Raw genomic sequence first — 27,353 nt, forward strand, 5'->3', positions numbered from 1 at the left:
GATCTCATAGATTCACAGAGATACTAATGAAATCATGAAACTCTAAGTATGGGATTTAGATACAAATTCAGGAGGGCTGATCTCGCTCCTGTATTTGTAAGCAGTACTTGGCATTTTCTGAGGGGAATATAATATTGTCATTTCTTTCCTTATCTGTTCATGCAAAGTGAAAAACACTAAGGGCCACAAGGTTGGCAGAGGTAAACAAAGATGGCAGAACTAATTTTCCTACTGGTACATAGGTGTGGGATTGGGGATCAGCTGCAGAAATCAGGCAGTCTGGACATGCAAAGATGGGCCAAAGATAAAGGAAAGATTTTTCCACCAGAGAAACAGGATTTTTTTAAAATATGTCTCATGTGAATAAACAGTTTTCAAATAAGGTAAATCTTTCATAAAACGAAACAGGCCCGCCCTGGAAGAGAATTGCCAGGCTGGTATTCGGGTAGTTAAGAGTAATGCATCCCTCTGTATGCAAGCAGGCATCAATACAAGAGAAGATAGGTATCCAAGCCTTCAGAAAGACTCAGAACAAAGTCACTGGACCCATATAGCTATAGAAAACAGAGTTAGCTCAGTGCCCAGAAGTGGCGTTATTATTTTGAAAGCCTTCTTCTACTGCATGGGGCAGCAAGAGTGTGGATTTTACGGTTGTCTGGTTCTACTCAGATAGACTCTGAGGTGGACAGCACACTCCTAACATTGTACAGTGGGAAAGATTCAAATTGGGCCTGATAGAAAGATCATGTATCTAGAACCTGGGCAGAAATGGTAAAATAGAAGCTGTCATCCCTTCTCTGTTATGGACCCTCATAAACTTAGCAGAGAGAAAAGGGAATTGGTGTCCCAAACGTGTGAAATAGACAGCTCCTTTAATGCTGAGCTGAGGATTGAGGGTTAGAAGGCACCAGTGACATTTCTGCATATCTGAGTCTCTAGAAAAGGATGGTATGTATAGAAAAGAAAAAATGTTCCAGGATCTGCATGCTAAATTTAGCCATAGCAAAAACACAGCTTTGGTATGTTTTTGTTAAACCAGCTTAAGATGTAGAAGTCACTACAGTGGCCTGGAGTGGTATTGCAGTCTGTGACATCCATTTGGCATTGCTCACATTTTGTGTTTTCTACAGGATAATTTGCAGTAGTGACATCTTATCGGGTTAAATGGTGAGGTCTAAAATTGCTTACATTTCTAACTCCTGTCAGATATGCCAAGTAGTGTTTCATTCATGCAGCCCAGACTCCTAATCTGTTTAAATACAATACACAAGATTGAATTTAAAAAAAAAATGTCAAGGGCCTCCAATTAATAATAATCAAAATACTCTTAATATTATTACTATTTGTCCACAGACTTAGGGCTTACCTAACAAAGATCATTTTTCACAGTTTTTTTTTTAAGGCCCTCATCTCTATCTGGTCTCTGGAAGTTCTTACAAAGAGAAGAGAATGAATGTCTGTAGTAGATTTACTCTCTCGACTGTATTGTTTCCATAATTAATCCATTATCAGTTTATATCCCATCTGTCCATCCATCATTGACCTAGAGAGCTGTGAAATTGTGTGTAGGTAGTTATCCTATAACCACAGTGCATTCCTCAGCCACGGGAACATTTAACCTGCTCTTTACCTTTCATTGTAAGCTGTCTGGGCCTTAAAGCTCCCTTCCACTCCAGAATGGAATCCAGACCAAGGTCAGTTCAACCCAAAGTTGTGGTCCAGGATAGGCCAGTCTAGGGTCAGGCCTCTTTTGTTTGTTTTGTTTTGTTTTTATTGACCCTAGAATATTCCTACATCCTTAAATTACCCTTGTGACATCATCATTTGTGAAACACATGGTTCTTCTCTCCCTTTTCAACAGACCGTTCCTAATTCAGTGTTATCTGCTGTATTCTCATGATGATGCTCTTTCTAGGCTAGAATTGTTCAAAGGCTACATTACATTTTTCTCTGGGTGTCATATGTGGAGACACCTTGTACCCAATTGTCCTTTACTGGAGGTGGTCATTTTTATTGCTCAGGCAAGATGCTGTCTGGATTCTACCTTGAAATTAATGGCTGGGGGGAGAAACGTTAAAGCCATAAAGTCACCCTGCCCTTCCTCAAACTGTCCACTGGATTTAGCATTGGTTCTTTCTTGATCACCTCCACCCGCTTGCTTGATACTTATAGTAATGGTTACAAAATGATGGTTTTTACAGCACCTACCTCCATATTAATAAACTGGCTCTAGGATTCCACTGAGGGAAAAAAGCAGGAGCCTTTTCTTTTCCTGCATTCATTCATTCATTCATGGATGCATTTTGACCAGTTCGCATTCACTTACCACCAGGACTCGCAAATGTCTTCTGTTAATGTAACATCTTTCATTAGTGGAAGTCATAGATTTTTGCCTCCAAATTAGTTGGATGTAAGCCTCTTCAGCCTGGCTTGTTATTCCTGTGATTTCCTGTTTTCATTTTAACCTTTATCAAGGCACAAGAATTGCTAGCAATTATTTTATTCCTTGCACATATTCCAATACAGCTACATTGTTATATTGTGAGGGCAGGGTACTTTAAACAATTAAAGGCATCTAAAAATCTATTTTCAATAAAAGAGTAATGGAATAAATTAAAATCTAAACCCACACATAAAAAATAGAAACTTCTTAAATAAATAGTTAAAATATTATAAGCCTATACATGCTGACACGTGCTGACAAAACACTTATACATGTAAAAATCAATATTAAAAATAAAATTAAAAGTATAGGTACTAGAGATATTTAAGGTAATACCCCCAAGTTAATGGTCAAATAAACAATAAAAACCACAAAATGTTGGCATAGTGTAATATTAACATTCCCCAAATGGTCCATCATTAATAAATGATTTACACCTATTTATTTGTTATTAGTAGTATGTTTTCACAAACATTTAATACATATCTTTAAAAAGTATTACCCAAATTAACTTGCATATCTTAACTATCTGGAAGCATTCCACAATATTGTTCTTTAGTGATAAATGTCACATCTTTGTCACATGAATAAATACAAAGTATGTATAATGCAAAGCTTTTCTTAGAAGTTTTGCTGAGAACTACCATCGCTGCTCAGATCAAGACTGGAAGTTTTGGATTTTTCACATCCCAAAATGCTTTGTAGTGGCCTAAGATGGTACCAGGGGCACAATAGCCTCTGTCACGGAACTTATTATTCAGTTTCAAATAAATGGGCACATTCAGAATTTGCTCTTTTAGAAAATGGCTTCTTCTTTTTCAGCATTAAATCTGTGGGATTCATCCATATATTTGTTCATAGCAGTAATTTCTTCTTTTTTGTTTTTATGAAGTATGGCACTGAAGATACAACAGAATTTACAAATTTACTATTATTTTATTTATTCTTTGAAAAATATATATATATATATATATATATATTATCTATGATCGTATCCACCCACCATACCTCCATCCAGCTCTCAGCTACTGCCTGCCATGCTGTTTGTCTTCACAACTTCATATCCTACTTTCTGTTGTTACTGATCATTTTGAGTCCAATTAGTGCTGCCCATGTGAGCACCGTTATGAGGCCATCCACTGAGGTGTGAGCAGTCTACCAGCAACTATATTGCCCTGAAAAGGGTAATTCTCTCTCCCTCAGCAGCTACAGCTGTCAATAGCCCCTCCAACAAGGAATAGGTCTAGGATTCTCTCACTATCTATAATCTTATGAAGGGAACCACAACCCCTGTGAATCAATCCATGCAACAGACGTGTCCAGAACTCAGCATCCATGTCTCTCCTCTCCATCTACCAGCTCATACCTTCTTTATGCCCCAGTTTCCACAGTTTTCCACCGTGAGTGGTGAGTGGTGAATCTTAAAATAGATGATTATCTGCTGTGCAGCAGTCACCATTAGGTAGACATGGCATTTTGACTAGTTATGAGTCTCTACATTAACCACTACTCACTACACCAAGAATCTTCTTTGATTAAAGTTGAGGGCAACACAAATCTACAAGCTTAAACATAAATATTCAGAAGTCAGTTTCACAGATGATCTCTTAACAAAACCACAGGAGTAGTTTTTCCCTTGGGTCTATGGTCTTTCCATTGGCTACTGATCAGAAATGAAATCCCTCCTATGGAGCAAGCCTCACAGCCAGTCAGAAAGCAGTTGGTTACTTATGTAACTATTATGTCACTATTGCACCAATGGGAATATCATGCCAGGCAGGCCAGTATTGTAGCAGGCAGGTCCAGAACTACATGAGATAATTGATGTATTTTCTCCCCCATCAGTTTGTGTCACCTTCTGAAACTACACAAGTTCATCCCTTCCTTCCTATATTACAAATATATTCTCATCCAAGTCACAGGACTGTTCAAGTAGATGTCTGTTTTTAGGTCTTCTATTGATTTTTTTATCTTACATTATTTGTGTATTCTGCACTGTCATAAATCTCAGTGTCTCATACAATAAATCCTATAAATTCATTCTCATTTGTCAAGATCATGCTGACTATTCTTTCTTTTTATTCCCATATGCATTTTAGAATAAGTTGTCAGATTTTCTTTCAAAATTCTCAGATTTGTTTGGAATTACATTGAATCTATAGGCCAATTTTAAAAGGCTGATGCCTTAACAATGATTTGCCTTTAAATTAATGAAAGTTATCATAGTATATTAATACCATTACTCATTTTATTTAGGTCCTCTTAATTTATGCCCATAAAGCTTCATAGTTTTTAATGTAGAATTATTATTCATTTTTATTAAAAAATTTTCATAGTCATTCATCTATTTTACTGCCATTATGTATGGTTCTTTAAAATTTTTATTGTCAGGCCACTGGGATGGCTCAATGTATAAGGATCTTGCCACCAAACGTGACAACTTGTGTTAAATCCATGGAACCCACATGGTGGAAAAAGAGAACCAACTCACGCAAGTTTTCCTCTGACTTCCATAGTCATTATGGTATACCTTGTGCACCTTGGCACAGGCATGCTTAACCCTTAAATAAAGAAATACATAAATAAAATTTAATTAAAATATATTAAAATAATTAAAAACACAAACATATCCAGTGATGTTGTGAATTTTATTTTCAATGTACTCAAGGATTCTGTATATACACAATTACAACAAATATGACTAGTAAAATATTTGCTCTTGCTTTCAAATTAATTACCTCTTATAGCTTATTTTGCTTGCCTTACTTTTTTATCCAGGACCTCTAGGGAAATACCAAATCCATGTGATGAGAGTCAACATAGTGGGAACAGTTTTAATAATCTAGCTACTCCATCTCATCCTTCATTCTCTACTTCAGTAGGTTCTTCTTGGGGACAGGCAAAATCCACAGCTCAGTAATGGTGGTACACACCCAAAATGCCAGTATAACCATATGGGTATTGTTACATGATTCTGAAGAATTTATCCATGAAATACATGTGAATACTATTAATCAAGAGGGAGACTAACAGAGAGCATGTTATTTCTTAAATACAATTACTTATAATTATATAACAAAGGTAAATGTATTTTAAGACTGAGAGACAAAGTCAGGCAGTGGTGGTGCATGCCTTTAGTCCCATCATTCGGGAGGCTGAGGCAGGGGGATCTTTGTGAGTTCTAGGCTAGCCTGGTCTACAGAGGAGTTCCAGGACAGTTGGAAAAAACAAAACAAAACAAAAAAAACAAACAAAAATCCCCAACCTCCTACCCCTTCCAAAAGAAGATTGAGAGACAAAAGGTACCAAGGAATTTTATGGAAATGACCAGAATAACTTTCCTAGCTTGTTATCTGTTGCTGTGATAAGACCATAATCAAAAGCAGCTTAGACATGAAAGTTTTTTGTTGACATACATATGCCAAATCACAGTTCATTGAAGGAAGTTGGGGCAGGAACTCAAGAAGGAATCTGAAGGCAGAACTGAAGGAGAGGCCATGGAGGAGTGTTGCTTACTGGTTTGCTCCCCTGACTTGTTCAATCTGCTTTCTTACAGAACCCAGGACCACCTGCCCAGGTGGTGGCACTACCCTTAGTGGGTTAGGTCATTCTAAATCAGTCATTCATCAAGAAAATTTCCTACAGCTTTGTCTATGGGTCATTCTAATGGAGGCATTTTTTTCAATCAAAATTTCTTCCTCCCAAATAATTCTGGATTGTGTCAATTTGACACACACACACACACACACACACACACACACACACACACACACAGGACAGTAACACAGTAGCTACAAATAACTATAGAGTGTGGAAACTGGGCAGGGCCTTTTCATGTTGCATGCGATCTGAACCTCACATATTTATAGGTCATGTGACTTCGATTCATCCATTGCTAGTGTTAGCTAATAAGATCATACTAGACCTTGGATGGTACCCAGAACCTTTGATCCCCATCCCAGGGTTCTTCTGATGCCACTCAGTCAAGCATTTCATGAGAAGTTGTGTATACGAAACAGATAAAGACTATAGAGATGCTGTAACAGTATCACAATGAGTTCCTCATATAGAATAAGAGGGGGATGGATGCAGGAAAGGAAGTGACCTGTAAGGGGATGGTTAGAGCTAAAGAAAAATGCAAGAAAAGATGGACTGTGGGAAAAAATTAAAAACACAGAAGAAATAATATTAGGGAAGGCAAGAAATGGAAGATAATAATCATAAATGAAATACAGTTACAACTGAATTCACCAGTACGCAGAAAAATATAGTATTTTATTATCATTTTTCCTTTAAAAGTGTATCTATTTAAAATTACTTGAATAATAGAATGGACTATAGTAAACTTACATGAAAATATATGTATCTAGGTGTGGTAGTAACACCTGTAATCCCAGCTTATAAAGAAGATGCAGCAGAACAACTGTAAATTCTAGGCCAGCCTGATATACATAAACAAGTTCCAGACTAATAGGACTATAGAGCCAGACCCCCTCAGAAAGTCACCACAAACTATAATAATTTGAATATCTATGAATAAAGGTAAAACCAAAAGCTATTAGCAGCATTCAGTTTGTAATCACCATCTAAAATATTAAATGAGTAAGAAATTGAAATTTTTCTGTATCCAAAATAATTATTTAGAATTAAAGAAACACAAGGAAATCTCTGACTAGCTAGTCCTTCAAACAGCGTTATCTTCCTTCTTCAGACATTGTTCATGAATGACACAGGAGAGGGAATCCCAGGCATTTCAAACACAAAGCCCTACACTAATTCACAAGGGAGTGGTTTATAATGCATTCAGAGGTGTCTGAGCTTCTTTACTTTTTGTTCCTTCTTAAGAACAGAACCTAGCATATCACAATTATGTGCTAAGACCCATTCCCCCTTCCCCGTGCAATAGAGTCATCCTTTTGAATATCTGTGTTTCATGGAGAATACACAGGATATAATGATGAGTCAAATATAATAGATGAGTAAATTTAAACTGTGGTTAGAGCCTAGCATAATGGTGCATGCCAGTAAACCCTGGCAACCAGAAAATGAGGCAGGTGGATAGAGAGTTCAAAGCCAAAGTGTGAGTCTAGAGCTGGCCTGAGCTACATAATAAATAGATGGATAGATGGAAGAGAGATAGACAGACAGACAGATAGATGAGATACACCAAACATATACAACTAGCATATCAACCAGTCATATCTATCCTACATTCTCAAGTTCACGAAATATTGGGAAATACATGAGAAAATTGTATCTGTGCCATACATGCAAGGGCTTTGTTCTTGTCATTATTCCCCTTGCAATGTAACATGGCAACTACTTACATCAATTCTTCATTGAATAAACTATTAAAGGGAAACTGTGATGATCTGTAAGTGAGTTAAGACATACGGGAAGACATGCAAATATTTTATATAAGGATCTTGAACATTTTAGGTTTTTGGTACCCACAATGAGTCCTGAAAACACCCCCTGTAGACACCAACTACTCATGGAAGGCATAGTATCTGAATCCAGGGACATACTGACTCAGTTCTCAACTTAGCTGCTCATTAGTTACTTGATGGTCCTTCATTTATTTTGTCTTTCCTTCTTCCTCTCTCCTTCCTCTCCCTTCTTTTATTCAGAAGTATCTTCTGAGCATTTCCTATGTGCTAGGGCTGCTAGTTAGTTTTTATCACCTTGACACAAACTAGATGCACCTAGGAAAAAGGTACCTCAGTTGAGGAATTGCCTCCATTTGATGGGCCATTTTCTTGAATGCTAACCGATGGAGAAGGGCCTAGCCTTATGTGGGTGGTACCACCACCCACATCATGCAGTCTTGGATTATATAAAGTACTTGAATGTGAGCTTGGAAACAATCCAGTAAACAATGTCCCTCCATGGTCCCTGCCTCAGTTCCTGCCTCCCCGTTCCTGCCTTGGTTTCCCTTGATGATGGAATGACAGACTATAATCTGTAAGCCAAATAAACTTCACCCTCTTCTGAGTTACTTTTGTTCAGTGTTTTATTGCATCATTAGGAAGCAAACAAAGGTAGTATGCTAACAACTGAAATACATTCTCTTTAGGGAAACACAAAAAGTTCAAAGAGATTGGTAGTGTTTCATATTAACACAGCTGCAGGTCTATCCAAAATGAGTCAGATGTGGTCAATCTGAGTAGATTCCAAGGAAACAATGGAAGAGAAAGGTACAATGGAAGGTTGAAGTTAGGCTTGTGTGTAGGGAGGAGCAGGCAGTGAGTGCTAGAACATGCAATTTCAAACTAACTTGAGAGAGAACTAGCTCACAATTAGAGATCTGGTGGTGAAGGAATAACAAAGGAAGAAATAATATCAAGACGAATAGATTATGAAATTTCTCAAAGAGACCAAGAAAAAGATGGCTCTGACTGCTAGAAAGACTTCGCCAGCCTTTAAAATGTCCTTGGTAGAGAGATGAAGTTAGGAAGCAGCAGATGGAATGAAAGAAGGGAGTGAGGAGTAGGAACATGGGAATCTTGGGCTGCTGGGCGTTCCATAGGAAGGTCAAGCAGAACCACAGAGACTGTGGTAGAGGTCAAGAAAGCAGCAAGGCCAAGGCTGACAATGAATATGTGATAGACCAGTGGGGAGACTGGAGAGCCCAGAGGGCGGTGAATATAAAATGAGAGGACATTGGCAGCTGCAGTACAGAGGAGAGCCTTGTGGAGCCTGAGCTGGGAGACCAAAGGGCATGAAGCCACACTGAGCTCTCCTTTGTACCAAGGAGGTTAAGTGCTACTGGAGGTGGGCACTTATTAGTCTGAAGAATAGTGACATCAGGGCAGAAAAAAAATCCTGTGTCATAGATTCAGAAAGACAAACATGAAAGAGTTTATCCCATCAATAGTTTCAGTGGTGGCATCAAACAGGTTCTGATCACACCCCCCAGAAAAAAACCCTCTGGTTCTTTTGCTGTGTTTTGTGGAGTGTTACAGTCAGGGAGTGCAAATGTTCAAAGGAATCTGAGTTCCTTTGATCGCTCCCTCTCCTTCAGGAACAATGGTGTAGAGTTGCCAAAAAGAACTCCAGTGCAAACATTTTTATTTGTATTAGATATGACCAAAAGCAAAAGTTAAAGGTTCATATACTAGGTACTTGTGTGGAGACACACACACATCCTACAACTTAGTGAATGCAAAAGAGGGTCATTGGTTCTGTGAATAAGCCTGGTCTATAGTGAAAATATCAATTATAAAAACTATCCTACCAAACTTGACCACACTCCCCCTCCGAGTTCCACCCTAAATTGTAAGGGGCAGATAAGAGAGCCTCCACATAATGCCATTATCTGTTTTGAACTTTCTTTGGACTTCTGGTTGGGAGGGATAGAACGGTGAGGATGTCCTGGAAAAGGTAGATGCCTTGTCGCAAGACAAATGGGGCAAGAGTGGCAGGCTCCAGGAGTGGCAGCAGTGATGGTCCTCCAGCAGCTTCAGGCTAGAGAGTCCCCTGAGCCTCCTGAGCTTGAAAGGAGAGGAAGTGTATTTGGCGGGAGAGGGCACAGTGCTGACTGGGCATCTTGGCTTTGGAGTCTTCCTATTCGCATTAGCCTATCTGTGCCAGCAGCTGAAACAGGGCTGCAGCAGGAGGCGTGGTGTTGGCCAAGAGCGCTGGGCCAAAGGGTCAGCACTGGGAGTGGAGTTAGGGGGAGCCCTGGGCACAGACCAGGGCTAACCTGATCTTGCTCCAGTCCACCAATCCTTAACGGATTTTCTTTCTCTCTCTTCACCCTTTTCTCTGCTCTCTTTCTCTCATTCTTTCTCTTCCTCTTCTTACCCTTTTCCCTCTCTCCCTCACCCTTCCTGCCCCCTTCCCCTCCTTTCCCCTCCCCCTCCCCTCCCCCTTTCTATGTGTGTGAGCCTCCTCCTTTCCCCTCCTCCCCCTTTCCGCCTCTCTCCCTCCCCCTCTCTCCATCTCCTTCTCCTCTCAGCTCGCCGGGCGACCCTGCTCCTGCCTCCCACATTAATGGCGGCTTCTTCGGAGGATGACATAGACCGGCGGCCCATCAGAAGAGTCCGCTCCAAGAGCGACACGCCGTATCTCGCAGAGGCCAGGATCTCCTTTAACCTGGGGGCAGGTAAGGACGCCCCTCGCCTTCGTCTGGGTGTCTGGCACCTGCTTCCTTCCCTCCCTTCTTCCTGGCCCGGATCAGCCCCCGCCCCTCCCTGGTGCCCCCCTCCCTGCGCCCTCCTGCCCTGCGGGTGCCCTGCTCTCACACTCGCTCCCTTTGTGTCGCCCGCCCGCGTGGGGAAGGCGTATGTGTCTGTGTGTATTGCAGAGGTGGGGGAGGGTAGCGCGTAGAGCCTTACACCCAGCCAGTGACACCCACGCGGGCTTTCCCCTTCCAGGAAGAAAAGAAAGTGTCAGTGGTAACAATGACCCCAAGAATCACCCGCGGGGTGGGAATACCGCTGTGGGCGGAGGCGATGGCAGGGCTTTCTGGGTGAGGCTGTCACTACTACAGGGTGGAACTTGTTGGTGACATTCAGACTCGGGTGATTTTGTCTGGAGGGTGCCACCGCACAGATGCGGGGGGAGGGGGCGGGGCTGACCGGAAAGGCCACTGGAAAGCCACGTTGTGGTAAAGATGAAAGCGCGGTCCACAACAAGCAGTTGGGTGATTCCATGCGTTCCGAGTGGCCCAGATAGAATTCAGTGAAAAGAGTGAGTGGGAGAGCTGAAAGGAGAGGGCAGAAGGAAGGAAAGAGGGAAAGGAGGGAGGGGAGGGAGGGGAAGGGTAAATAAAGAGGACAGAGAGATTCAGAGTTACTATGCTTCAACTGTGTGCCTCTGGCACCCAGGGTCACCTAAGTAGAAATATCTGTCTGTCCTATCCCTGCTGCTGCCCCACACTCAGTGGAGTTGCCTCTGAAGTTTTCACCACTAACTTCACAGAGCGCTTCTGAATGGCTGCTAACCCTCAGCCCTACCTGTGATCCTTCCTCTCCATGCTGCCTTCTCTAGGCAGAAAGGACTGGGAGCTTTTCCCTTAAGGCTCAACTTCAAAATAAGTGTTAAAAATCAGACAACACTTTCTTTAAATTTAAGAACTGAATTGTGTGTGTGTGTGTGTGTGTGTGTGTGTGTGTGTGTGTGTGTGTGCTGGAGCAAAGAATAAATATGGGATGCCCTGTGGAGAAGAGTTTAGACACAGGACTGTTGCTTAGAGAAAAATATTCACTCACTGAGTAAGCAACTTTTTGATGACTAAGAAAAACTGACTGAGCCAGAGCAACTAAGTATGCTTTCTTCTTAGTGATTTGACTCTTTAAACAATGTGCATGTGGTCACTTCTTAAATGGTTACCCATGGCTTTGGAGTTGGAGGGGAGAGACCTTCAGTGTGGAGTTTTGGTCATTGTGGTGTGCTGTAGTTGTTGATGGTGCTCCTCTGGGGATCCCTGCTTCCATCCTCCAGGTCTGACAGGTTTCTGAGTGGTCTTCCAAAGAACTGGAAAGTGTTCTCCCAGGCTAAAGGTACTAGGAATTTTTGATGCCTTCAACTTAGTAGAAAAGAAAATGAACCAAAGTACAGTAGTAGTGCTATAACAAAGTAATAAAATAAAACACTAAAGAAGGGTATCAGGTTTCAGCTACTACTCAATTACACTGAACCACAGATTCAAACCAAAGACTTAATCTTTATTCTGGTTAAATTGCTCTGGAGACCAACATAGAATGTCTTCATCTCATCTGGAAATAAACAAGCCAGACATGGACCCATTCCCTCCTGTGTGGCCCTAAAGGTACCACTAAAGGAACAGTGAACAAGAATACCACCACTTAGAGAAAATGCTGAAGGCAGCCACAGCTCTGTAAGGAGGACTGAGGAGCTGTCCTCGAGTCCTGGTGCTGAAGTGAAGGATGGGGAGACAGTGAGGGGAGTGCTTCTGTGATTTCTCTGATGGAATCCTGGGAAAATATATTCTCCAAAAACATTTCTATTCCTGAACCACACACACACACACATACACACACACACACACACACACACACACACACACACACACACACACACACACACACACACACATACACACACACACACATTGCTGCTTGTTTGCTGTGTTTCATGTCTACTGCTCCATGCTCAAATGGGACTTTTTCCCCTCTCTCTCTAATGTTAGACTGTCTGCCCACTCCTGGGGCTTTCTTTATTTTCCAGCTGGTTTCTGGTTGCTTTCTTAACAAAGTAGATGCACTCACAGATGTGCCTTTCTACCACATTTAAAAGTAATTGTAACCCCTGATTTAAAGGAAGAGACAAAGCAAACAGCCTTGTTTATCTCCTTAAGCAGAAAGCTGTAATTAAGCTATTAGTGTCGTTATCAGGGCTGCTGAACAGGGGAGGCTGTGCATTCCCAATAAATTGTATAATCTGGGCATAGCAAGAATTTTGTTTGCCTCTTAACAGCAGTTTATAAACAACTAGTCAGGCAAGCACTTATCTGCTGTTTCCTCCTTCCCCCAAACACAAAATTATTCTTTGATATTTCTGAATAAATTCTGACCCTTTTAGAGTGCTTCTGTCAAATACTTGCCTCCCCAGACCCAATTGTTATGTGTAAGTCCATCTTTAGTATTTTACACATTTTGCGAGGCTTGAAGGAGATACTTACACATGTATTCTTTTTCTTGATGGTCATGAAGTCATTTGGGGTACAAACTCCTTCCACTAACCCATATAGCTGCTGAATAAAGAGGACTGGATATTCTGAAAAGTAATCAGATGCTTTTAGCATTCTTTCAACTATACCCTGTCCCTGACAGAACTTAAGAACATCATTTTGGGAACAAGTCCAAGGTTCAGTGTAGGATATACTTCCCCATCTACACCCTCACAACTATTAGATATGAGTATCAAACATGGATCTTTCACTACTATGTGGAAATGCCAACTTCAGCTGTATCTAGACTGAGAGAGAACAAATTTTTTCTGAGCCATGTCTTTTATTTTACCCAAATAGCCCCTTTACTGGTTTGTATGCTACTGTTCAACATTTTGAAATTATAAGTGTTGATAGATGGGTGCTGAAGATAATGTCCGTGCTAAAGAAATGGAAGACAATGTTTACTGTAGGGCATCTAGACACCCATGGAGTCGGTTGCTTATTTTCCTGAAGAAATTCAAATGTGTTGAAAGGATATTCTATAATAGGACAGTATGAGTATCACTAACCTTTACCTTGAATTTGTCATCTTGCCTTATGAAATCATTTGCTCACTGAATTGAAGAGGCAGGTACCTTCCTTATGCTTTCTTATTTGTATATTATATGATATAGAGTATTTGGTATGTAGGTGACACTAAAACTGAAGTTCTACATATAAGTATGCACTGAAGTCAAAGAGAGTGTTATGAATTATGGGATGGAAAAGAATTAAAGTATGTATAAAATATCTTAAAGAGATGTCAAGTACAAAATTCTAGCTTTCTCCTGCTTAATTTTATATCACCTGACCTGCTCCCCCACATAATATGTGGCACATAGAAGATTCGGTGTGTGTGTGTGTGTGTGTGTGTGTGTGTGTGTGTGTGTGTGTGTAGGTGTATGCAAGAGGCCAGAGGACATTGAGTGACCTCATTATCCCTCTCCACCTTAGGCCTTTGGGAAAGGATTAGTAGATCTAGACTTGTAGCCACCCAGCTCCAAGATCATCTAGCCAGTCTGCCCCCCTCCACCTCCCCCTTCCAGCTTTGGTCTTCTAAGTGAATATGCAGTCATACTTCTTATCTGGGTTCTAATATGAACTCAGATCTTCATGCTTATGTAGAATGATTTCTTTCTCTCCAGCCCCTGGAGGTGAGCTCTTCTTTGACACTGCAGAATTGCTTTGTATATCTGCATATTTTAAATGGATAGCATGGTCAACCTCAGCATGTTTATATTTTCCATAGGACCAGGTTCTGCTTTTGTTCCTGATCATAGAGAGGAAAGACATTTCTGACTTTGACTGCTCTCTTCTACTCTTTCATGTCCACAGGATAAAAGGAGTCCTAACTGGCTTGTGGTAGGTTAAGAGTAGAAGGGTCAGCTACATTCAAGACTTTTAACCTCTTCTTCATAATTAAAATTAAAGACTGTTGTACAGATAATAAAAACCCAGAGATAGATATTGGGGTACAAGCTGAAGATCAGAGAAGCAAAGCAGCCAAGCCACCAGAGAGCTCTTACCTCTACCAATGCTGGGGCAATCCTGTCCTCAAAATGGCTGGAGACTAATTGCCAGGTCTGAAACCCTGCTCCTGTCTTATATACCTCTCTAGTGCTGGGATTAAAGGTGTGAACTCTGTTTCTATTTTTAGACTGATGTAGCCCTGAGTGATCTTGAACTCACAAAGACCCATCTGCCTCTGCCTCCTGAGCCCTGGGATTAAAGCTATGTGCCATCACTCCCTGGCATCTATGACTGTGGCTAGCTTTGCATTCTGATCTCCAGGTAAGCTTTAGTAGATCATAAACAATATATAACCTCAAAATACTATACAAGATGTATGTTTTCCTTTTATCTTTTTAGATGACTAGGGAAGGTAAATCTATAAATGGACAAGCCACGTAACAGGCACACCTTAAATATAAAGTTTTTAAATCCACAGGGAGTGATACTTCTAGGCACAAACTACAAAACATCTTCCTTTTCTCCAGTGACACATGGGTTGTCATGAGCAAATGAACTGCAGGTTATAATACAGCAGTTGTATATCAATGTTTTTCTTATCTTGCAGATGCCTTTTATTACTAAAACAAACCATTTTGCAGGGCTCCCCTTTGCTCCACTTACATTCATTTTTATTACTGTTTAGTGTACAAATGAAATAGTTAAAATTTAGTATAGTTACTATTTAAGTGGAAACTAGAGATAATTTGTAAGGCTAACATTTTCTTTCCTCAGCTTAATGAAGTAAAAGAGAAACATACAGTAAAGCCAGTGTGTTATGTGAACACAGTAAAACCTGAGGGAAACCACTGGTCCCAGGTGCTGTTCAGCGTATGAGACAAAGGAGACTCTGGCATCTTCATATTGTGTTTCATTACATACCCAGTCACTTTGGAAAGTGTATGTGACTTCTAGAGGGGAAGGGTGACATAAAGAATACTTTGATTTATAAGTCTTTAACATATCAAAGGTTAGTTAAATGAAATATGAAATCAGTTCTATGGTCTTATCCAATAATAGTGGACTTGTACAACTGTCTACTTGAGTTTCCAAAAGCCAACAGGAATAATCTCACGATAGTACCTCTTGAATGGCAGGGATGTGTAAAATCTTGCAAGTTTCCTATTGATCTTTTTGCACCCACCCCATTTATGTACCCTGAACTATTAATCATCTGCAGGCTCTCTAATGGCAAAGCAGGGCTATGACTATAGACATGGTGTGTGTGTGTGTGTGTGTGTGTGTGTGTGTGTGTGTGTGTGTGTGTAAAGTATTCTGAACAAAGCCCCATTATCTATCTCTGCAATTCAACCAAATAATTACATGTTGGTTTAATATTAAAATAATGGCTTAATCAAAGGTACAGGAAGAGCTTTATTATTCTCTTACTCATCCGTTCCTCCCATATGCCACCTTAGCCCTTTATTCATACTGACTTAGCTATAGTCATTCCATTAAGAACATCAACTGAACAGTTAACTATGGATCAGAGCCTTTTCAGACACTGATAACCTAAGTGATGAAAAGAAAGAAATAGTATCTCACTCTTCTAAAAGTGGATTCTGAACCATAATATACTGTGGAATGTCCCTCAACCAATGTTTGAATCATCAGTGTTTTGGATTTCAGGTGTTTGCAGATTCAGGACATATGTGTAATTTTATCATTTGAATGACTTTACTCTGCAAAAGTCAAAATCAAAAATCCACCCCCAACCCCAAATCAATCATACTCAGAAATAATTTGGGCTCTGAAGCATTTGGGTTTAGGAATTGTTTTTTTAGATTAACAACATTTGGTGTGTAATCCATGAGGGCATCACACAGTATTTCATAAATTAATACATGTAAAGGACAAAATCAACAAAGCAGGCTAACAGTTGGCTTCCATGGGAGAAGAAGGATAGATCGCAAGATTGACAGTGGGGAGAAGCATGGCCTTCATTCAAGTTCTTTCATTCGGGTAGAATAAACAATATGGGCAGGTGAGGAAAAGCCTGGGAAGAGGCCTCCAGCTATGCTAATCTAGGTATATGAAGGAGACCAGTGTGGCTAGGAGGTGAATAAGAGGGAAGATTCCAGAAGGAATGGGATCTGGTCATGCATGAGTGAGGATGTAGGAAAGCCAGTTAGGAGGCTTATAGTAACACAGAGAAACTGGTGAGTTACCAGCACGGTACAGTCAACACTACAGACTCCCGTACAGCTGCATATCTAGTCAGTGGGCTTCTTTGATGGATTACTATGTAGTGTGAAGAGAGAAGAGCCTGGTATTTCGGAGGCTTGACCTGAGTAGTGAGGACCGAAGGGCCTGCTGGGGTTAGCAGAATGGCATAGTTTCAAGAAAGAGCTGCCAAATGTAAGATGCTTGCTAAACATCTAAGTGGAGACATCAAACGAGCAAGTATACAAGTGTCTGATTCAAATGAGGTTATGCATAGAAAGCAATAGTTATAACCATATACAGAGCATGTACTTGATAGACAACATTTACTAACTTTGCTGTGGTGCCAACTTTATAGACATTTGCCCATTAAAGTGTCTCACAATGACTCCAGGAGACTGGCTTTTTGCCCCAGGTGTACATGAAAATTAAGTCACAGAGAAGTTATAACATGGTGAAGGCACTACAGCCAAGAACTGGAATTTAGATCACGTGATACATCTTCAAAATCTATGCTCTAAAAGGTTGTGATTAACCCCAAAGCATAAGCTCACATCAGAGGTCACATTTAAAGCTGAACATAACTTGAAGGAACTAAAGAAATGAGGATAGGAACATATTCTAAATCATTATTGCAAGACAAAGCTGTGGTCAAAACCCACTGTAAGAAATGCACTTTATCTCACCCTACTGGACGTACACATATACTTATAACTGATAAGTGCACTCTGATGCTTTCTGTACAGTTCTATGCTATCCCTCCTGCCCTGTGCCATTCTATTATATTTCAATTATAAAACATCTAGCTACAATCTATCTAACTGACTTTACAACTCACACTTTGATAAATATTACTTCAGTGCTGGCTTTCTGTGGAATTTTTCTGAATTTGAAATATTTGCGAAGAAATATCACTTGGTTCTTCTGAATGGTTTAGAGTACAGTAAATTTTTTCTCTTAGCAGACTGGGTCAGGTCAAGCGAATAGAAAACAGGACTACAAAGTCAGGACTGGTGTAGCCCTCGGCTACCACAGGCACAGGTGGCAAGGGCTGGGGAGGTGATGGCAGGAGAGGGCACATGAGATATTTTTAGAAGCCCACAGAGACATTGTAATTTTTTTGAAAGTTGAAAACAACAATGAACTAACAAGCCCATAAAATGTATTTGTCATTATACAAATATTATATAAGATATAGTTTCTGAGTCCTGACAAGAGTGGAAATAAGGATGGGGGGGCTTCTTCATCTATGATGGTGCAATTCTGGAAGCTTCCTGGCTTCTGCTTCCCTGCCACCACCTGTGCAGTGTCTTGTGAGATATCTCACCTTCCCCTCCTTCAGTACCCTGGGTTCTCTGTAAAACAGAATTTAAGGTGTTGGCCATCTTGGAGGTTTGTTTTGAAGATCTAATAATTTAATGGATGTGAAACCCAGAATAATGCTGTGCACACTGGCAGTGTTTCTTATCACAAGTGGATAATGAGCTCTCTGCTGCTTCTCTCTTCTGCTGCATCTTCAGTCCCTCTTTCTAAGTTACTCCTGCCTCCCGACCATCACATCCAACACCGTCAGCATTACCAGTACCACCACAGCCATCACCCCCAGCACAGCACCACCACACACATATAATCCAAGCACTTCCCCAGCCACACAGAAAGCAGAGACAGGGAATCTTGGGAAGTCATGGACAACTTAACCTGAACATACAGTGGCGAATAGAGAGAACCTGTCTCAACCAAGGTGGAAGGCAAGAACCTGAGGTTATCCTCTGATCTCATACGCACGCGCGCACACACACACACACACACACACACACACACACACACACAGAGAGAGAGAGAGAGAGAGAGAGAGAGAGACAGAGACAGAGACAGAGACAGAGACAGAGACAGAGGCAGGGGGGGATCTTCCTAAAAAGCTTACCTTTTGGTAGTTAAGGGGATTATCCTCTCTTCTTTGATGGACACAAAGTTCTGTGATGATTTACAGAACTGCTGTTTCCCAAAGCCCAAGTCCACACATGATCCGTATCACACTCTGAACCTATAACAGGCGGATAATAGTCTGCCTAATTGTCTTTGTCCCTTCGAGAACCAAGATTGAGAATGCTTTCCCATAGTAAAGTGCTAGACGAAGGACAGGAGCATGTGTGGTCTTGGTGACTGGGACAGCTTTCAGTGTCTACCGCTGGCAAAGTAAGGCATAGGAATAAAAACCGAAAGATAAGCTAATCCTGTTACGATAAAGTGCAAAGAGGACCCTGGTGGATTTCATGGCAGGCGAGGGTGACCGAGGCAGAAAGAAATTCAGAAAGAGGAGCAGGAAGAAGCGTAAGTGGGCAGAGGTCTTTCTTTTAAAGGGGTCCTTTGCACCTAGGCTGACGAGAGTACTGACTGAGAGCATTCTGCCAGGTGACAGGGGCAGGCCAGCATGACGCGTTTGTAAATCCTTACAAATCCCCCCAACATCTTGCCTAGGCCAAGGCCGAAACCTAAATCCAACCTTTAGTTGTCCCCAAGGGCTGAACACAACTTTAACCATTGTATCCATTGAGGCTGTGTTCACACTTGGGCTGTCAACTCTTCCTGTGCAGTGTGTGTTCTCCATACGATCTCCTTCTCACGAGAAGACAAAGTGCCCAAGTTCTGCAAGTGCTTTTACATTTCAGACTTGTTTTGACTTCTCCCTGCTGTCCTGCCCTCACTTCAACTTCCCACGTGAGAGTGACACTCATGAAGGAACCTGCTATTTTGACCCAAAAGCATCTGTATCCCACTCTAGAACCACGTGGAATGCCACAAGGGGCATTGACCTATTGCATACAACACAATCAGATAACCTGACTGTGCTCTTTTGTGACCTCCTCTCCTCATCCCTTCACTCTCTCTCTCTTCCCCAACTAGATGTCCTAATTATTTGCTCTAGCCTTACAAAAGCGTAAGCAGAAGTTTCAAAGCAAAACCTTTAGTTCTGAGAGGGAAAGACTTAAATGCCCCCTGTGGATGCTCGGAAGTCTAGGGCTGTTCATTACCTCCCACTCACACCACTGAATTACAGTTTGCACAGCTGTGGAGCCAGCTGCCCTGCGTTTACTCCAGACCTCGTTCGCAATGCCTTGCAGCAGGAGGCTTGTTATAGGCTGATCACAAAGCTGGCTGTATCCAGCTAAGCCACTTCTTCAGTAAGAAAGTGACTTCTGTCAGCCTCTGTGGTTAGAACAGAGTTGCTCTGCGTGGAAAACAGCAGTTCTCAAAACAACTCCATGTTGTTAAAGCTGTTCAATTGAAACAGAGCAGGCAGAAAGAAAAGTGTGAGTGACTGGGTTCTTATTTATTTGGGGGGGTTGTGTACTTACAAGGCTCTTTCCCCAAAGGTATGGATTTCATTCATAGAACAAGTAAACATTTCAACAAATTGTCTAGGGAGAAAGCTATGGTAAATAATACGGACCACACCAAAATCCGGTTTATTACTTATTCCCCATTGCATACAGCCAATCATGCCACGTGATTTCATACATGTATTTTACTATATTTGATATTGAAGACATTCAGTTAATAGTTTTAAGAACATTAGGTGTCCAGTGCATTCTGCAAATTGTGCAAGGTTTCTCAATGACTGCCTCTTTTTTCAAGTGCTAAAATGCCCAAGGTAGTTTTCCTTTGCCCTCTCATGAAAGGAGCTTACTGTCCATATGCAAGGATAAATCATTAATGTGGTTTGTGAAGTGTAGCCAAAGGTGGCCCCTGTACTCCACATTCCACTCAGTTCTCACCACAAAACCCGCTGTGTAAACAGGCTAGCCAGAAGTGGCCATAAAGGATGCTTGCTTGGCCCTTTTGTTGGTCTGGAGATTCTTTGTGCTCCAAATGTGACTCCTGTATTTTCAACCAAAAGTCAAATGGTATGCTTTCTAGGTACCTTGATGACACCAGTTCCTAGAAACAAAAGATTTTCTCATAATTTTTTTGGTTTTTCAAAACTGGGTTTCTCTGTGTAGCTTTGGAGCCTATCCTGGCACTCGCTCTGGAGACCAGGCTGACCTCGAACTCAGAGAGATCTGCCTGCCTCTGCCTCCTGAGTGCTGGGATTAAAGGCATGCACCACCAACACCTGGCTCACATTTTTCTTGTTTATCAAACATCTGAATCCAAATATCCCACTTGGTAGATAGAAAAGCAGCCAAATAAAATGGAGTGTACGCTAAATCTAATACCTGCTGCAACAGCTATAAAAATAATACCAGGTCAGGTCAAAGGATGCTCAAACCATCCTTTAACTCCCTCCACTGGCCTCTGGCTTATAACTCACATAATGTGATCTGTCTGAACAAATTCTGTACTAAAGCCAGCTCATAAAGAAGCATTGCATCTGTCGAGTCCTTTCATAGCCTAATTACAAGAACAAGAGCAGAGTTACAGCCACCAGGATCTGTGTCCTCGAGACTCCCTGAGCCCACTTCCTAAACCAGCAAAGTGGAAATAGTGAGACGGAGCAGAATGGTGGTGAAGTTAGCCAGGGCTGACATGTCTGACATGACCATTTTATCTGGTCCAATCTCACTTTTCCCTTGCTCCTAACTTCATTTATATAACCGTAAACAACTGGACACAAATAGGAATATGTCGTCAGTATCCCACTGACTTATTTGTACACACTTGTCTGTGATTCATTTAAAAATACCAGTTGTTGATTTAATTTACATCCAGCCATCACTGCACTTGGTTAAGATCTTTGGTGTTGAGCTGCTGAAAGGAAACTAGGAATCATCAGGAAAACACATTGCTCATTAATATTACTAAACCATATACTGAGGGAAGATGTCTGATTGTGGGAGATATAATTCTTTTTCACATGATACCAAAACTTCAATCTGAGGATATTAATACTTTATTGCTAAGTGTGATCTCCACATAGTGTTGCAATGGAAGTACTGGTTCTGAAAAGAAGCCACATGGGTTATAAGGCATGGAGGGGGCAAAGCACAGAACAGATATTAGTGTTTAAGAAAAGTTTCCTTACCCAGAACTGGGGGAACTGAAAACATGAGTGAATACTAGAATAATGATTGACATTGTGTGCATTTGTGGCAACAGAGCAAATGCATTCTGTGACACCAAGCTATATCAAGGCTGCTCAGATATTCTTCCTGGTTCTTAGATAACTTTCCTCCATCAGTCTCTCCAAAGATCAAGTACAGTCCAGTAGTCACAATGAACCTTCAGTGCACTGTAGTATCTTACCTAAATCCTAGCTGGTCTCATTTCTCAGTTTCTCTTTGGTGAGTTACAGGGAAACAATGATGCAGAACATACCAGTCCATAAAAATGTTCTTCTTCTCTCTAAATCTAGTTTCTGCAAATCTGTTGTTGAGGCTCAGTTCATTTTCTCTCCAGTAGCAGACCACTATATGGGGCTTAGGCTGGTAACTTCCTTCATCCCATCCCTGGCCTCGCCTCATTCTAGAATAAGATTCTTTGCTGTGGTGACTCTTGGTTCATTCAGGAGCTGCTGCAGTCAGGCAATGGTGAGCAATGATCTGATCACCTGATGACTGAGGAAAGTGTCACAGCACAGAAAAAGGTCACAGTGGATTTGCATCACAGACATGTATTAGAATTCTGACACTGCTGGGAAACTTGTGGGCAAGATTGTTATCTTTTTTAAATTACAGCTTGCTTACCTATTATATGTATAAAATATAAATATTACATGTAATAGATTATATATAGTACATGCATATATCATATTAATAATATATATATATATGAGTTGTTAAAATTGCCTAACAAGGAGATATAAATCAAGGAACTGGCACAATAGGTGTTCATTAAGTACCTTTCCTGTGTATCTGGGAAGAAATAAACTTGATTATCTTAGTGACATAAAACCTTGATGCTGTGTCTTTGTGACAGATACTAGGCTATCAAGAGTCTGTATAAAAACTTGGACAATTTTTAGGAAAAGGAAAGTTGACTTATCTTTATTCTCACATTTTATTTATAGTCATGTTGTCTATTTAATAGTGTTTTGCACCTTCAACAGTGTAATCCATAAATAGGTTTGCCAACCAGAAAAAGAGGCTTTGTTTTCTGAGAGAAGGGACCATGTCTGTCTTATTCTTTTATGCTTGTGGCTGGCAGGAGGCTCTTGCTGTAATGGATACTCAGACTTATTTCTCTAGTGAAGGAATGGATGAGAACAACCAAGTGGTACCCACTTCGTCATTCAAAAATACTGTTGGATTTCTCTTCATCATCTCGTAACATCTACAGGCATCTGCATAGGTCCAGTCCTAACTCCTCCTCCTCTGACAGTATCTTTTGGGGAAGCTGTAGAGCAAGGAGACGAACCTATTCCCTTCAAGCTACCCACAAGCCAGTCAGGCCTCTATGGGATGATGTATCCAATTCTTCCACTCCTACCTTTCTTGAAGAAGGGTTCATAGAGCTAGTAGTCTCTACATCATTTGTATTTCAGTCTAAAAAGTCTTGGGAAAGATTGTACTGATTGGTCCTTTTTTTGACAGTTGCCACATACCTTTGCAATGATATCATTAATTTTTCTCAGTCTGAGTGATTCCCTAGACAGTAGGGAGGATTAAAGCTCCTGTCCCTTCCCCTATCCAGCATTCTAGTCAAGTACTCTACCATGAGTTACATACCCAAACCTCTTTTCAGTTTGTATTTTGAGATGGGGTCTGGGTGTCAGTTGCTCAAGCTGCCTTGATTCATGCTGTGGCCTTGAACATATGATCCACTTACCTTAGCCTTGTGAGTAGCTGGGATGACAGTGCTGTACCATGATGTACCTAACTGTAATAAATTGTGAAGTGTGTGTGTGGGGGTGTGATTTGTTGAGACAGAGTTTCTCTGTGTAGCTCTGGTTGTTCTGGAACTCACTCCGTAGCTCAGAGATCAGCCTGTGTCTGGTTTCTGAGTGCTGGGATTAAAGGTGTGTGCCACCATGCCTGTCTCAGGAATGCAATGTTTTGCAAAGAATAGGAGACATTGCATCTTCTGTACTGTAGAAATAAGACTATCTTTTGTTCTGTCTATTATGAAAATTCACAATTACTGAAGCAGACATTATGAAATGACCATAGTGTGCTTCTGCTTGTCTCAGAATTTTTCTTTTCATTCATACCGTAATTAATACCATAACATTTGATATGTTTTTGAAAGACATATTTAAATTTTATATAATAAGTCATACCGAAATTAGAATCATGCTTTATGTTTGAGGCCGTCCTTGGTCTTCAACATCCTTGAGATAATCACAAACCAAGAGGAAGTTTTGGTTGATTCTGCTATCAGATGCAGGTTCCCTTCAAACTGAGTAAGAAAATCATTTAAATATTGAAATAATTGAACTGAAAGAAAGTTTAAACATTAATTATTCAATCGACACATCTCAAAGGGGAGAAACGTGGACTTTTGGAGCTCTGTGGTCCCTACAGAAGAAAAATAGATACTGACAAGGGGATTTCATAGAATCCACACTTCAGTGCAACATGTTTCCCAGTACTGTGATGGGGGCAGTCTCAGAGAAGTTCCCACAAGCTGCCCAGTACATCTCATCCCAAGTCATGATCAGTGTCAGCTTAGTGGAAGCTTAAACTTCATCTTGAGGAGAGGGTGTATACTATGTTAATCAGCACTTGCTCTGTAACTTAGAGGGATGTTAAACATTTCTTAGCACAGCACCCTTAAGTTCACAGAGTTGATAGTGGCATTCAGTAGACCCACTGTGGGTACTGTTGAACTATGCCACTGCATGTGGTCCTGATGTTATCACTTGTTTTCTTGTGTTACTAAAAATATTGAAGAATCCAGTTTTGCTTGGCTAATTTAATTTGGCAAATTGCCCTTCCAAGACTTATTTACTTTGAATGACCTAAAAGCATGCTGACAGGTAATCTTATTATTGCTTTTCTATTATTTTAAATGGAAAGTCAGGGTGGCTAGGGTGGTGACTGTGTAAGCATATCTAACGAAAATATCTTTCCACCATTAGAATGGATGTCACGTGGATGCCATGGGGAGTTTGGGGCAGTTTTTTATAGAAAGTATTTTATAATCATACATTGTATTTTGGATACTTACCAAGAAAGATATGGCTTGCTTTTGCAGTCTGTTCGGTAGTAAGATTAAGGTGATCAACATTCGGGCCTGTTCTGCAACAACACCACATTCACTGACCGATGCCACAGTAATACATTAACATAACATTTGGAATATTCTTTCATTTGAGGGCATGGCGAGTCATTTGCCATGTTTCCTCACCAGCCCTGCAAGCTGGAATCGAGAAGTCCAGAACTCTTCAGAATTCACCCAGCCCGTCTTTCCTCAGCACAGTTGCATTAGAAATTTTGAAAAGTCATCACAGTAAGGCTTATGTAAAGGAATCTCTGCAAATTATGTTTCAATTTCTAAAGGGTTCATGAGTTTTTAAGCAGTGCAGAGAAATATTTGGTTAATTTTCTTGGTTTGTGAATAGCTGCTAACTTGTAGTAAATGCAGCTGCAGAAGAAACGGAGGCCTCAGTTAAACACTTGATTTGCTGCAGATTAGAACAGCCTCCTTTATGTTCTTTCCTTCCTTTCAAAGCATGATTTAGTGATAAACATAAAGAATTGCATGTGTGAAAGCTTCCCATCAGATGTGGGATTGGTCGTTATGTGCAGGGGTTCTATATCCTGTCCCAGACAGCAATGTTTGCTTTTCTTGCCTGTGTTAAAGTTTCCCTGGTATAGCTGAGCAGTGGTGGTGCATACCTTTAATCCCAGCACTCAGGAGGCAGAGATGGGCAGATCTCTGAGTTCGAAGCTAGCCTAGTCTACAAAGTGAGTTCTAAGACAGTCAGGGCTACACAGAGAAACTCTGTCTGGAAAAAAAATAAATAAATGCCTGTGGTCATTCACAGGCATTTGAGTATATGGGGAAAAGAACACCAATGGATTGAGAATGAGAGATTGTACATGGAGAAAATGTTGTAAGGATGAGGAATTTTGTGAAAAAAATAGCAAGACAGGATGGATAGGCATCAGCAGACCCATCTGTATTACTTAAGCCTAACCCAGATGCATTAAGGAACAAAACAAAGCTTTAGCCACATTGGCCCTAAATGTTATCCCACAGCTGGTCTGTTATATTGCTCTTTGATACAGAAAATGAGATCTTGTGATACATAATGGTTGACTGGGAGTTTGCCTTGCATGCATGAGGCTTTGGGTTTGCTTTGCAGAATCAGGGAGACAGCAAATGGAGGCCTGGCAGCTGATGCTTTTGAGAACTAGAATCACTATATTTGGGCCAGTTTTGTTGTGACAAGGCATGCAGTTTTGTTTCTCTCTTTGGAGATATAAGTAGAATACCAGCAAGCCCTTTTCAGGGATGAGACCCAGGGAAGAACAGTTACCACCGCCAAAGTTCCAAGGGGCAGCAGAACTTGGGAAGAGTCCATTGTGATACAGATCAGATTTTATGTAATTAAGATAATGTGTTAGTATGAGGGGGGATTTTTTCTACTCTCTATGTTTTGAGAAAGGAAAGAGTCCCAGGCTTGGTTAGGGTGGGGGGATCTCATCTAGACCAAGAGCTATGGATTTGAGTTCACCTGCAGCCTACACTAACATGGGACCTATGTTAGCTGATAAAGCTCTGGGTGCCTTGCTTCTCATGGGTAGACTTGGGGGAGCAATGATGCCTGTGTTTTCTATAAGGATCAGAGAAGGCCTGCTGCTTACTGATTTGGGGATGGTTTGGGAGACAGCCTTCTGGAAATGGTTGCTGGTGTGATTAGAAGGGACAGAGCCCAGTGGGCTCAGCGTACTCATAAGCGCAGAGACTGTGCACCTGCTGGGAGAGGAGCTGCAGACAGACTCGGGAGAGCAGAGCCAGCTGGCTCAGCAGCAAGATCCCCTCACAAGTTACTGTTTCAGCCTTGGTCCTCCCTACTGTGCAGATCTGCTTAGAGACTTCCAGAAAAAAACTCTTTAGCCCCCTAGGTCGAGCCTTGGCTGAAACAATTTGTCCTTCACCACACACAGCTCAGGCTGTGACTAGGCAGATCCAGGTCTCCCCCAGGCAACTCAACTTACAGGGTAAAGTATTTAACTCAGTAGGCAGGTCAAAGATGTGACAGAGTCACGGTGTTTAGTCACTTATGGTTCTAATTGCTTGGGGGTGGTTATGCAATCTGAAATGTCACTAAATGTGGGAGGCAGGGTATGAGTCAGGGGAAAACTCCAGGTCTTCTTGCCCTTTCATTAGGAAAGCCACCTTGCTGTGTCCTTCTATTATGGTGACTCTGAAACTTTTTAAAATTACCCAAAAGAGGTAACAATGGGACCAGAGCTCCAGGCATTAATAAATCTAATTTTACATTCTCCTATATATGCATAAATATGTCCTCTTGTTCTTAGGAGCCTAGTTCTGGTTAGGTGGGATTATAAATAGATGGGGACATAGTCAAAGCTCACATAAAGCCTCACTGGACACAGAAAATGAAGACATCAGACTGTCTAGGAGTGTCAGGACCCTTTAGAAAGGAAGGCA

The 27,353-nt window shown here is 41.1% G+C and overlaps 1 protein-coding gene across 1 annotated transcript in view; it reads left to right on the forward strand.

Moving 5' to 3' along the window:
- The window catches only part of Phactr1 (phosphatase and actin regulator 1), a 462,322-nt gene that overhangs the window by 12,654 nt on the left and 422,315 nt on the right, over window positions 1-27,353 (forward strand). Inside the window, exon 2 of the mRNA XM_035442934.1 lies at window positions 10,404-10,550. Coding sequence (XP_035298825.1) covers window positions 10,404-10,550 — 147 coding nt within the window. The remainder of the gene's footprint in view (window positions 1-10,403; window positions 10,551-27,353) is intronic.

This window comes from Cricetulus griseus, chromosome 3 (assembly GCF_003668045.3).
Source record: "Cricetulus griseus strain 17A/GY chromosome 3, alternate assembly CriGri-PICRH-1.0, whole genome shotgun sequence".
In the NCBI taxonomy this organism is placed as follows: domain Eukaryota; kingdom Metazoa; phylum Chordata; class Mammalia; order Rodentia; family Cricetidae; genus Cricetulus; species Cricetulus griseus.